At 32.3% G+C, this 11,485-nt stretch overlaps 3 protein-coding genes and 1 pseudogene across 3 annotated transcripts; 1 reads left to right on the top strand and 3 right to left on the bottom strand.

Moving 5' to 3' along the window:
- Positions 1–14: 14 nt before the first annotated feature.
- LOC125853546 (protein FLOURY 1-like) lies at positions 15–1,679 on the bottom strand. Its single transcript, XM_049533260.1, has one exon. The coding sequence runs from the start codon at positions 1,333–1,335 to the stop codon at positions 397–399; it is 939 nt and encodes a 312-aa protein (XP_049389217.1). The 5' UTR covers positions 1,336–1,679; the 3' UTR covers positions 15–396.
- Positions 1,680–3,641: 1,962 nt separating this feature from the next.
- On the top strand, positions 3,642–4,722 carry LOC125853890 (putative F-box protein At3g25750; annotated as a pseudogene).
- A 1,789-nt stretch (positions 4,723–6,511) lies between these two features.
- On the bottom strand, positions 6,512–8,071 carry LOC125847032 (uncharacterized). Its single transcript, XM_049526744.1, has 3 exons — positions 7,287–8,071; positions 6,992–7,210; positions 6,512–6,912 (listed from the first exon to the last, which is right to left on the bottom strand). The coding sequence occupies exons 1-3, from the start codon at positions 7,443–7,445 to the stop codon at positions 6,685–6,687; spliced, it is 606 nt and encodes a 201-aa protein (XP_049382701.1). The 5' UTR covers positions 7,446–8,071; the 3' UTR covers positions 6,512–6,684.
- A 351-nt stretch (positions 8,072–8,422) lies between these two features.
- On the bottom strand, positions 8,423–10,837 carry LOC125853071 (uncharacterized). The gene is made up of 3 exons (XM_049532745.1): positions 10,195–10,837; positions 9,072–10,078; positions 8,423–8,452 (listed from the first exon to the last, which is right to left on the bottom strand). The coding sequence occupies exons 1-3, from the start codon at positions 10,835–10,837 to the stop codon at positions 8,423–8,425; spliced, it is 1,680 nt and encodes a 559-aa protein (XP_049388702.1).
- Positions 10,838–11,485: the final 648 nt, after the last annotated feature.

Below are 11,485 nucleotides of genomic sequence, written 5' to 3'. Positions count from 1 at the left end.
TGCGACCAGTGATGAACATAAACAGTAAAATCTTGTTAACATTATTCATGCAACACTTGGCAAAAGATAACAGTTTATTTCTTGATAAGAATTGAGTTGCTACATTTATACTACCATTGTATTTACAAGTAAAAATTGAACATAATTCCACTACACAAGGAGGAGCTAGTTTCTGTCACTCTACCTTGAACTGTGCAAGGACCAATTAGTTGCTAGAGATTCAAGTAAAACTGTCAAAGAACAATCATAGGGCAAGTTGTGGTGTATGGACCATTTCTTGATGTTGGTTACAGCTGGACAAGTTGATGCACAATCTCAATGCCAAACAGTTCCTGGTCTGCAATGAAAGGGAGGCAAATGTACAGTATTTAGTGTTTTCCCAAGTAATAAAAAAACTTACTCTGCTGACAAATCCATGTCAAGAGAGCTAAAGAGGGTATAATGAAAAGCATCATCAAGATTGGTGTTGAGAGAACTATAATTCTCCTCAGCTACTTCTGAGTGGTCCCTTTCATAATCCTTTTTCCCAAAAGGCTTCAACTTTTCACTACATGATTTGAGTTGGTCTTCCAAGATACTTCTCTCTGATTCATGCTGAAGTACAAGCCATTGTAATGATTGGATCACTTCTTGGTCATGTAGTTGCTTCTCCTCAGCCAACCTTTTATATTGATTTGCTTCCATTTCAACTAAACTCTTCTCATTCTGTAACCGCAAAATCATTGCCATTGTTTCCTCAGTTGCTGTAGCAGCAGCCATTCTCTCCTTATCAAGTTCCAAACGAGCAGCATTTGCTCTGCGCCTTTCGACCTTAACCATTTTTCTCAGTGACAAAACATCAAACACTTTGTCTTCATCATAATACTCTTGTTCATACTCATACTTCTCATCATCCAGTTCCTCATCTGAAACACATTTCACTTTATCACTGGCCAACAAACCACCATTCCTGGTTTCTTCTAAATTCGAATTCATCAACAATCTTAACAATCCAGACTTGCAAGACTTCATTTTTGCATTACACTTCCCATCAAAATCATTTTTTGTGCAACACCCATTTCTCAATTCACCTGATTTTCCACAAAAATACCAACTAAATTGCAAGACCCTCAATCCCAAACCAAACAACAAGAACAACCCCAAAACTTTGTACACTTGCCCAAACCAACCAAACACCAGAAACCCAAATCCCAAATCAGCATTCAGACTCAAATGCTTCAGGGATTCAACACAATCCATGAAAACAAAATCCAAGAAACAGCCCAGAAATCTCTTATTGAACTCAAAAACTGAGCACAAAATGAACAAGAAGTATACAAGACGAATAATCTGCATGTGGGTCTCGAAGATTTAAATGACACTGTTTGTATATACCAAAGAACACTTGTTTTCTTGTTTCGAAATATGGGTTTTGGTTAGTGAAAGAAAAAAAAAACAAGATTTTACAGCAAATTTTGGTTATGGAAAGAAGCAGAAGATAGGAAAGGCGAAGAGATCGAGGACAAGGCAACGATCACTCATTTTTATGTCAGTACAACGGACTGAAAAAGATTGCTGAATAATGCCGCACGATACGGACACTATCGGTTGGACTTTCTTGTAATTTCACCCTAAATTTGATTAAGTAATTAATCTCTCCCTAATCCTATGTTGTCAGAATTATTTCTGGCTTACCCAAATATTCGTTTTTAGACCATGCTTTAAATCTTTTCCATATCAATTTCATTTATTTTTTGCTAATATCCGTTGCATTAGCTCTTTTTTCTTTTGGAAAAAAAATTGATGGATAAAACACTGTTGGGATTTTTTGGTCAGTAAAATGTTTAAGACAATTAATTGATTTATCTGGTTAAATAATGAAGGAAATAATACATAATTGTTGATTATGCAAAATGAATAAAAAAAATAAAAATGAAGTGAACGTTAGCTTATGCGTTTAAGAATATCAAATTCATTTAAACATCATCATACTCTATTTTAAAAATGTTTTAAGTACTATTAGAATCTCTAAACAGAACATATTTGTCAGAAGTTAACATGAGTGTCAATATTTTATTGTTTGCACTTTACCAGTTTGCCCCTAAAAATATTTTATAATGTGCTATTCAAACGAAATAAAAGAGATATTATTGTGTCTTGTATATCGAATTATTTCATGAGATACTTGTTATTTTTATTAATATAGATATGGATAACTCTGTTGAAATGAAGAAAACAAATGACTTAGCATTTCTTTTGTTTTTATTGAAATTTGACCTGAATTTGAGCATGTTTTGATTGATTTAAAAGTTGATCAATGCTATTTTTAAGTCATTTTTAACTTTTGAAGTGTTTGATAAAGTTGATAATAACTTTAAATACATTTAAAATGATTTTAAAAAAAGTTAAAAATGGACTCTATAAAAAAATATTCCCTTCGGTCAATCCAAATGTGCTCTTAGATTGCTTTCTTCTTTGCCACTTTTAGTCTTTTCATTAAAACTATAAAAATATTAAATTATGAGGATAACTAATAATTAATTACTTGCTTGGAAGTGATAGGCTTGTCATAAGTTCATTATAAGAATGAATAATGATAATGATAATAATAATAATAATATATTTAATATGTTTCGTATAAATTAGGCTTGAATATACGGTACTATATACTAAATTTATATTTTGTGATGATAGATAAATTTCGACTTCAAGTTGTAACGGTATGGAAACCGTAAACAATGTGAATAGCTCTTGGTATACACTTGCAAGAAATTCAGTGCCAATGCCCAATAATATAGAAGCACGAGAAAAAGGTACTTTTGAGGTTAAATCCCAAAGTTCTTTTCAAAATTAAAATAAACAAGTTGGTATTCATCAAGGTGAGATGCTTGAATGAAATTTTTTTATTTTTAGTTTATCATTCCCACTAATTACTAAAGATAATTATATTTAATTAGTTGGTTTTGACCAAGTTCACGTGCTTGAATGAAACTCAAATGAGTCGGATTGACAAATCAAAACAAGTACAATAAGGATTATTTCTGTTAACAATAATAAACTTTTATTTTTATTGTTCACTTTAACATATTAAGAAAAAAATAACATTAATAGCTCATTTCTCAAGTGCAGACTATTAATATGAATATTATGATAAAATATACACTTTATTTATTCTTAAGGAAGTTTAGAATCCACTATGGATAAATAAAAGTGAACAAGGTACTTCCTCTGTTTCAAAAAGAAATGATCTCATTTTTTTTTTTTAGTTTGTTTAAAAAAGAATAACATTTTTCTTTTTTTGGTAACATTTTATTTTTAGTTTTTCACGTAGCATGTTTAGGACTGCAAGATTAAAGGACAATTTTGTACATTTGACATAACTTTAATTTTATGATCACAAAATTTAAAAGTCTTTTTTATTTTTTTAAATTCAATGTCAAATCAAATTAGATCACTCTTTTTGAAATAAAAGGAGTATATTTTATTGTAAATTGATCATTCTTGAAAAGTACAATTTGTCATCTGCACCTAAATCCTTTTTGAGGGTTTCTAGATCGTGAACTCGACTATTTAGTCAAAATCAACCTACCTTGGAGGCTAGGGTATGGTCCTTTTAAAAGGTGCTTATTTTTATCTCTAAAAGACATTAAAATTATCCGAACATGGCTCGTCACAAGAAAAAGGAAAAGCTAGTGAAACCTCAAGAAAATGTTCAAACCATTATAGAGCCATGGCCAAATCTCCCTCAAAAACTCCTAAACTTAATTGGAAAACAACATCCTCATCTAATGCAAAACATCAATTTTCGTGGTGTTGCCAAATCATGGAGAGTAGGATCTAAGCAATGTAGTTCTAATTTACAACTAACATGGCTTGAATTACTTCCTAACAAAGATCAACACATTAAACATACTCTCAACATCTCATTTCGATCAGGTCAATATTCGTGGTACAGTAAAAGACCACGAAATGATCCCTGGACGCGTTTTTATGGATGTTCACATGGATCGATTATGGCTGGTGGAAACGATCCTGTAGAGTATACTCTTTTGATTCCTACTGTTAGAAACTGTTATTGGAGTATTCCCCTTTGGGATCACTCAATTCCATTCAAATTTGCAACTCTGTCTTCAATTCCTTCCAATAATTACAACAATTGGTCTGTTATGGTACTCAACAGGATGTTCCTATCCACTTTTCGTGGCTTGTCATACAGGGTACCCTTATAAATGGATGAAACAAACGAGTAATCTCATCGATCCGAATTGTTCAAAAAGACAACTTATGATACTTACTAATGCTATTGGTTTTGAAGGGAAGTTTTATGCAATAAGTTTGCAGGGTACTTTAGTGGTAATTGAATCGAAATTTCAGGTGACTAAAGTAAGCAGTAGCAGGGCTGTTCCATCAGTTTACTCAAAGCATTTCACGGAGTATTTTGTTGAATCCAATGGAGAGATCTTGTTGATTTTTTTGATTTCGGAACGATCGATTAGGAAGGTAGATAAAGTTGAAGTGATGAAACTACAGATGGATGATGTATCATGGTTAAAATTGGATAATCTTGGAAATAGAACGTTGTTTGCAGGGACTAATTGTTGTATATCAGTTCATGCAAGTAGTCAATTGGGCTGCAGAAGCAACTGTGTCTACTTCAATGAGCATGCTAGTAATACTTGGAAGTTTTATGAATTGGGAAGTGATATTATTTCGCCCTGTTTTGATGATTATGGTTCTCAATAGTGAAGAACAATTTTTATAAATTACATTGTATATATATAGATCGAATACTTAGCTATGTATGTTGCAAATCAATTAATCCTCACAAGATAAAAGAGACCAAGACACTTGCCCAATTCTTATTGAAATAACGAGTCGCTTGAATTGACTTATAATTTATAATCTCTAGTTCTTATAAAATAAATTTTTGAGATTTTTTTTATAGTTGAAAATAAGTTAATCATTCAAAATTTAAGAAGACTCTTGCGAACTTTCTCCCTTCCTATATTTATCCTTCATTTAATGAGGTTTTTAAAATTATTTTCCATTTTTTTATTAGAATTATTTGAAAATGATCAAAAAAGGTAATATTAAGAATTAGCTTTTGATACATATTCTTAAATATTTTTCTTAAAAAAGGTGTTATATATCAATGATTCACTTAATATGAATAGGTAAAATTATAAGTCAAAAGCTATAAGTTACCGTCACTTAATATGAATAGTATGTGTATAAGTTTGTGTTTGAATTGACTTTTGACTTATATAAATAAAAAAAAAATTTAACTTATACTACCTCTGTTACTAATAACTTGTCCATTTTTCCTTTTTTTACTTGTCCATTTTTGACAAATCTAGAAAAGATATTTTTTTACATATTATATCTTCAGATAATTACTTTGAAAAATGTAGAATTTCTAAAAAAACTTAAATTTTAATTCATCTACTTCATAATTAATATGGCTAAAATGGTAAATCCATTATATCAATCATTATTTTCTTAATAGGTGTATCAATTCAAAAGTGGACGAGTAATTAGGAAAAAAGGGAGTAACTTTTACGCAATTTATTTAATTATTTTGACTTTAAAAAAACTTTTTAATCTTACTCAACTACTATAAAATTGCTCAAAAAATAGAGATAAGTGGTTAAAACACACCTAAAATATACCTTTTTTTGAGTTTCATACCTGAACTATTGAAAGTGTGAGAAACACACCTAAACTATTACACTTTAGTTTGAAAAACACACCTCTGTGCTGACCGGACCAAATGTGTGTGTACACACTCTTTTACGCGCGTGTGGCCTTGATTTTCGTCCACATGGCTTCTTCTATTTTAAAAAATAAAATATCAAAACACACCTAAACTATAAAATTGTTTGACTTCCTCACCTAAACTATTAGGAGAGTAAGAAACACACCTAAACTATCATTCATAAATTTGAGAAACACACCTTAAATTATATGTTACACTAGTTGCTTAAACTCGCTCAAAAGGGACTGATATTTGTATATCAATGATGCCATACAAGGAATCCACGATGCCCTTTGGTAGCTTTAATAATTTGAGGGGTGAGTGTTTGTCCATGACATCAGATTCTATTTTTTTGTTTGTTTAATAACTAGTTAGACTATATTTGTGGTATCATTATGCCACCAAATAGAGCATATTTTCTTTCTATTGAATTGTCGCTTTTTACGAACTACTTCATCAATCATTTTCTGAATACGACTATTTAAACAACTATGAGCAGCTAAGGATAGAAGTCACCAAAGCATTTTTAGTAGCTCGAAGTAGAAAATTGGTTGGCTCTAGTTTGTATAGTATAGAAACACTAAAACCAAGTAATGCATGCTTCAATTTGCAGAGCAACCTACAACTATATTAAACTACTTGGGCTGCAAATCAGTAACTGTGTTTAGTAACATCAAAATACACAACCAAAATTTGATACCATCCTATTCACAACCCAAATTCGATACCATCATATTCACAACCAAAATACATGACTTAAGAACAGTTCGAACCACATGAAAAATCAGTCACCATGTTTAGTAGATTACAATAACTACTTGGGCTGCAAATTAGTCACCGTGTTTAGTAACATTAAAATTCATAACTAAAAGTCGACATCGTCCTATTCACAACCAAAATACGTGACTTAAAAATAGTTCGAGCCACATGAAAAATCAGCCACATCATCCCTAAACACCTTCAGTTCTTGTTGCACCTTGTGATGAAGTTTGTGACTTAATGTTCTTCTGTCTAAGCAAAGCACTTTTATGTTGAAGTTGTCTTCCTGTGATAACACTTTTCCCCTTCCATTTAAGACCTTTACTTGGTGCATACCCAAGGTCACCAGTGACAATAGTTGAACTTATCAGTTTCTCTTGTGCTCCACTCTTGATTACCCTACTAATAGATCTTCCTTGCTGTAAAGTAATAAAGAGTCGTTAAATTATTTTTAAGAAGTTTAATCAAGAATATAAGCTTATTAACTCTCGTTTTTACCTCAACACAAATAAAACCATCTTTGCTCACAAATACTTTATGACCCACTACTCTTGGCCTCTTAAATGTATTATTTGCACCTTTTCTATTACCACTGTCACTTTGCACTATTGCTTGAGATGGTTCAGAAGATTGAGATTGTTGCACTGCTTGAGTGGGGTGAGATTTCTGCTTGCCACTTCTTTTACTACTGGCAGATGCTTGTGATGTAGCAATACCCTATGCAAAGAATAATTTTGAAAGTGTTAAAGGTATTAATATACTATAAATAAACATTAATAGAAATCAAATGTACCTCTGAAGTGGCTGGAGGTTTGTTTGGACATGTTCTTATATTGTGACCTTTTGACTTACAAGCGGAGCAACTCATGATTTTTCCCCTCTTTGGAAGCTTTCCAGAACTTGGTACCTCTCCAAGTTCCTTCTTTCTTTTTTTACCAGGCCTTCCTGGCATTTCCTAACAGGAGGTGGCTCAACTTTTGGATTCAATGTGTCAGGCCACATCTTCATGTTTGTTACTGGTTGTAAAAAATCTTTATAAGCTTTCAGGTAGGTTTCTTTTTTGTACCACTTACAAACCGAGTCAAGGAGATTAGATTCATCATGATGTATAGCTGCTATTGCATGTGCACAAGGAATCCCTTTCAATCCCCAACTTCTACAAGTGCAAGTTCCTTGAATTAGGTTAACCACATGTATATATGGACTATTCTTCACTTCATACCCAATATCACCATTCCAACTAATTTCCACCCTCATTGACTTCTTCACATTTGTATTTAGCACCAACATTGCCATTGGAGAAATGTCATGAGTTCAACTATTTATAAATGTTATCACTTTAGTGAATCTATTCATTACCTTTTTCCTTATTTCTTCAAGCATACTGATGATAGTCTTGTGCCTAGCACCCAACACCCAAGCATTAAAACTTTCAGCCATATTGTTATCCACACTGTCAAATTTTGAGGATGTCCTAAACTGTGCTTTGGACCATCTATTAGGATTGAAGTTTACCAAGTCATTAAAAATATCTTTGCCTAATTGTGCTAATTTATCCAAGTTCTTCCTGAGTTCAGCTTCAAATGTTGATCTAGCACAAGCCTTACCTTTTTTCTTATTTCTTCAAGCATACTGATGATAGTCTTGTGCCTAACACCCAACACCCAAGCATTAAAACTTTCAGCCAAATTGTTATCCACACTGTCACATTTTGAAGATGTCCTAAACTGTGCTTTGGACCATCTATTAGGATTGAAGTTTACCAAGTCATTAGAAATATCTTTGCCTAATTGTGCTAATTTATCCAAGTTCTTCCTGAGTTCAGCTTCAAATGTTGATCTAGCACAAGTCCAAAACCTCTTTCTTTCCTCAACACCTTTCCAGTTTTTAGACCAGTTTGCAAGTATATGTCTTGCACACATTCTTTGTTCACAACTCCTGAACAGCTAAATATAATCCCTGAAAAACTTATGTGTTTAAAATCACTCAAAATAATAACTAAAATATATGTTGCTTGGACTCTTCAAAAATGTCAATGAGGGCATGTTGAATTAGCCAAAAGTAGTGTATTTTTTGTTAATTCAATACAAGTGTGGCATCAAAAGTGAAGAGTCCGCACAACTAAGACTAACATCACTTAACAACTAAAGCTAAAAGGGGATGAAAATAGTAGCAAAAAAAAAAAAAAAAACAGTAGCTAAACAAGTTGAATAACAAAGTACCACTAGAGTTTCTAATTTTATGAACAAGGTAAAATGTTGTTATGAACTATCAAAAGGTCCTTACAAAATGCTGAAATCAATAGTTAAAAACTACTTATAACACATCAGCTAAAAAACTCATGAAATCAGTAGTTAAAATTGAATGATAAGAGATGAAAACAGAGGTTAAAAAAGAGCTTAAATTAGTAGCTAAAATTACTTAAAACACATTAACTAAAACTTGTAAAATCAGTAGCTAAAAAAGCTGAAAACAACAGCTAAAAAAGCTGAAATTAGCAGCTAATATTGGCTAAAAAACCTAAAAATAACAGCTAATATTGGCTAAAAAAGCTGAAACCAGAGGATAAAAGTCGTACCTTTTGCATATCACTTATGATAGTCAATCCTTCTCCTTCATCATTAATGTCCAAATCAGATTTCAAGATTCTCAAAAACCAAGTCCAAGTTTCTCTACTTTTAGTTCCAACAACAGCCCATGCTATTGGGAACATCTGATTATTCCCATCCTTTGCAATAGCAACAAGTAGCTGGCCTTTAGATATTCCCTTCAAAAAACAACCATCTAACCCAATGCACTTTCTACAACCCTCAATGAATCCTTTTTTCAAAGCTGAAAAACAAATATAAAAGGAATGAAAGAGTTTTTTTCTATCATCACAATTTGTCACTTTCACCACACAAGTGCTTCCTGGATTTGATTCAAGAAGCATATCTCTATAGTTATAGATTCTAGTAAACTTAGCAACATGATCACCCATTATCTTTTTCAACACCATTTTTCTGGCCTTCAAACACACGAACTTACCAACATACAATCCCATGTCTGTCCTGACCAAATCTTGTATTTCCCATCCCTTTATGCAAGGTTGAGAAACAATTCTACTTTTATAGTACTTAGCCAAAAACTTAGAGTTGCACATTGTGTTAGTATTGGTCCTATAACACTTATGTCTAGGATTGTAGGTTTTTATAATGAAATCGGAAGATTTAAAATCTTTGCTTGCATAAAGTATCCAAGGACAGCCATTAGCTTTGCATTTTACTCTGACCCTTCTTTGATCATTGTGGATCTTATCCAGTTGACAACCTCTCTCAATTGCATACTTGCTCAAAGCTTCTCTAAATTTTTTTACATTTTCAAATACCATATTAAGTTGCCACACAACTTTTTTCCATGTTGGATCATATGAGACCCTCTTGTTCTTCTTTCTTGCCCTTAAAATATCAGATCTTTCAATATCTATTTCCCCCTCACTTTCACTTTCAAAACTATCGACATCAGAACTGTCATAAAAAGGCTCATCACCTACTAGCTTACCAGTTAAATTTTTCTTGGGTTTATCAATGTCTTCAAAACCAGGATCTATGCCAACTTCTCCCAAAAAACACTCAGCAATTTTTTTTTCCTTGGCTCTTTTTTTTTCTTCAAATATGCTTTTAAATCCTTCTTAACTATGCTTAGCTCTTCATGAATATCACTCCCATAACCATCCTCGTCACTAGAAAAGTCAACATTCTCATCACTTTCAACATCACTCTGCACAATAGTTTCTACTTCATCTTCCTCCAAATCTTCATCTTCACTAGAAAACTTCAATTCATCTTCAGCTTCATTTGTGTTTCTGCTGCCATTTTCTATTAGATTTGATTGTTGGACCCCGACAATTTGATTTCTACCATCAATAAGTGTTATTTCTTTACCTAAATGTGCATTGAGACCTTCACCAGCTTTGTTGGTAGATTCTTTATTAGGTCTATCCACTTCATTGCATGTGGTCTCAAAAGACTCATTGGTCACATGTGTTGTTTTGATAAAAACTTCCCCTTTATGGCAGATATAAATGTCCATAGTACCCCCAACAACCAACAAATTGGCTAAGACCAATAAATCTCTATCTTTAACCAATTCTACCAAATTGCCAACTTGAGTAGCTCCAATATATATTTTTTCTATATTGGTAACCCCAAAATCCCTGCAATAGTCATTCACTTCCGGAATAGACAAATGGTCTATATCAACATTGAAGGCATATTCTTTTTCCCCCCCAATATAAACAGGTCCTACCTCACTCACAAGTATACCACCGATGTGAAACCTCAAATTTACGTACTTAATGTCCATTACCTTAGAACAATTGAAATATGCAAAGTTTAATAAGCCAACTATTGTTCATGAAATCAGTAGCTAAAAATCGCCACCAGTACGAAAATTAAGTTCAGGAGTAAAAGAAAGAGTACATTATGTAGTCAATTTCTTCTCCTTTCAACTCTTTTCAGATGGTATGGATCAAAACCTAAAAAATTATACAAAAACGTTACTATTTTGAGACAAAAATAAGAACCCTAACATTTTTTGACAAATGAGTAACTAACCTTGAAACCATGATGAATTTGTGAATTAATAGTGAAAACCCTAACTTTATTCAAATTTTCACACACCAAAGAGACTCAACTGAGAACAGTGAAAGATGCTTCTACATGTTGAAAGTTAAACTTTAATCTTTTGACATGGTGGAATTTGTTTCCATGCGGCAATCTATGTGGCATTTAAAAAATAATAATTGAGAGAGGATAATACACACACTATCATATTTTACTTGAGGTGTGTTTTTCAAAATAAAATGTACTAATAGTTTAGGTGTGTTTCTCAAACTTTCGATAGTTTGGGTATGAAACTCAAAAAAAAGGTATAGTTTAGATGTGTTTTAACCACTTATCTCCAAAAAATATTTTAAACTTAAAAACAATTAAATAAGAGAATTATTTTGAT

Source organism: Solanum stenotomum, chromosome 1, assembly GCF_019186545.1.
Source record: "Solanum stenotomum isolate F172 chromosome 1, ASM1918654v1, whole genome shotgun sequence".
In the NCBI taxonomy this organism is placed as follows: domain Eukaryota; kingdom Viridiplantae; phylum Streptophyta; class Magnoliopsida; order Solanales; family Solanaceae; genus Solanum; species Solanum stenotomum.
Note: the sequence above shows the minus strand (reverse complement) of the source record. Positions and strands in the feature narration are given on the sequence as shown.

What these genes read in the sequence shown, in the direction of transcription:
- LOC125853546 (XM_049533260.1), bottom strand. Translation starts at nt 1,335, where the DNA reads ATGCAGATTATTCGTCTTGTATACTTCTTGTTCATTTTGTGCTCAGTT.
- LOC125847032 (XM_049526744.1), bottom strand. Translation starts at nt 7,445, where the DNA reads ATGCCAGGAAGGCCTGGTAAAAAAAGAAAGAAGGAACTTGGAGAGGTA. An exon ending in AACCTCCAGCCACTTCAGAG is followed by an intron (nt 7,211 to 7,286) that starts GTACATTTGATT and finishes TTCTTTGCATAG; the next exon opens with GGTATTGCTACATCACAAGC. An exon ending in ATGGTTTTATTTGTGTTGAG is followed by an intron (nt 6,913 to 6,991) that starts GTAAAAACGAGA and finishes ATTACTTTACAG; the next exon opens with CAAGGAAGATCTATTAGTAG.
- LOC125853071 (XM_049532745.1), bottom strand. Translation starts at nt 10,837, where the DNA reads ATGGACATTAAGTACGTAAATTTGAGGTTTCACATCGGTGGTATACTT. An exon ending in TGACGAGGATGGTTATGGGA is followed by an intron (nt 10,079 to 10,194) that starts GTGATATTCATG and finishes AAGTTGGCATAG; the next exon opens with ATCCTGGTTTTGAAGACATT. An exon ending in TCATAAGTGATATGCAAAAG is followed by an intron (nt 8,453 to 9,071) that starts GTACGACTTTTA and finishes TAAGTTTTTCAG; the next exon opens with GGATTATATTTAGCTGTTCA.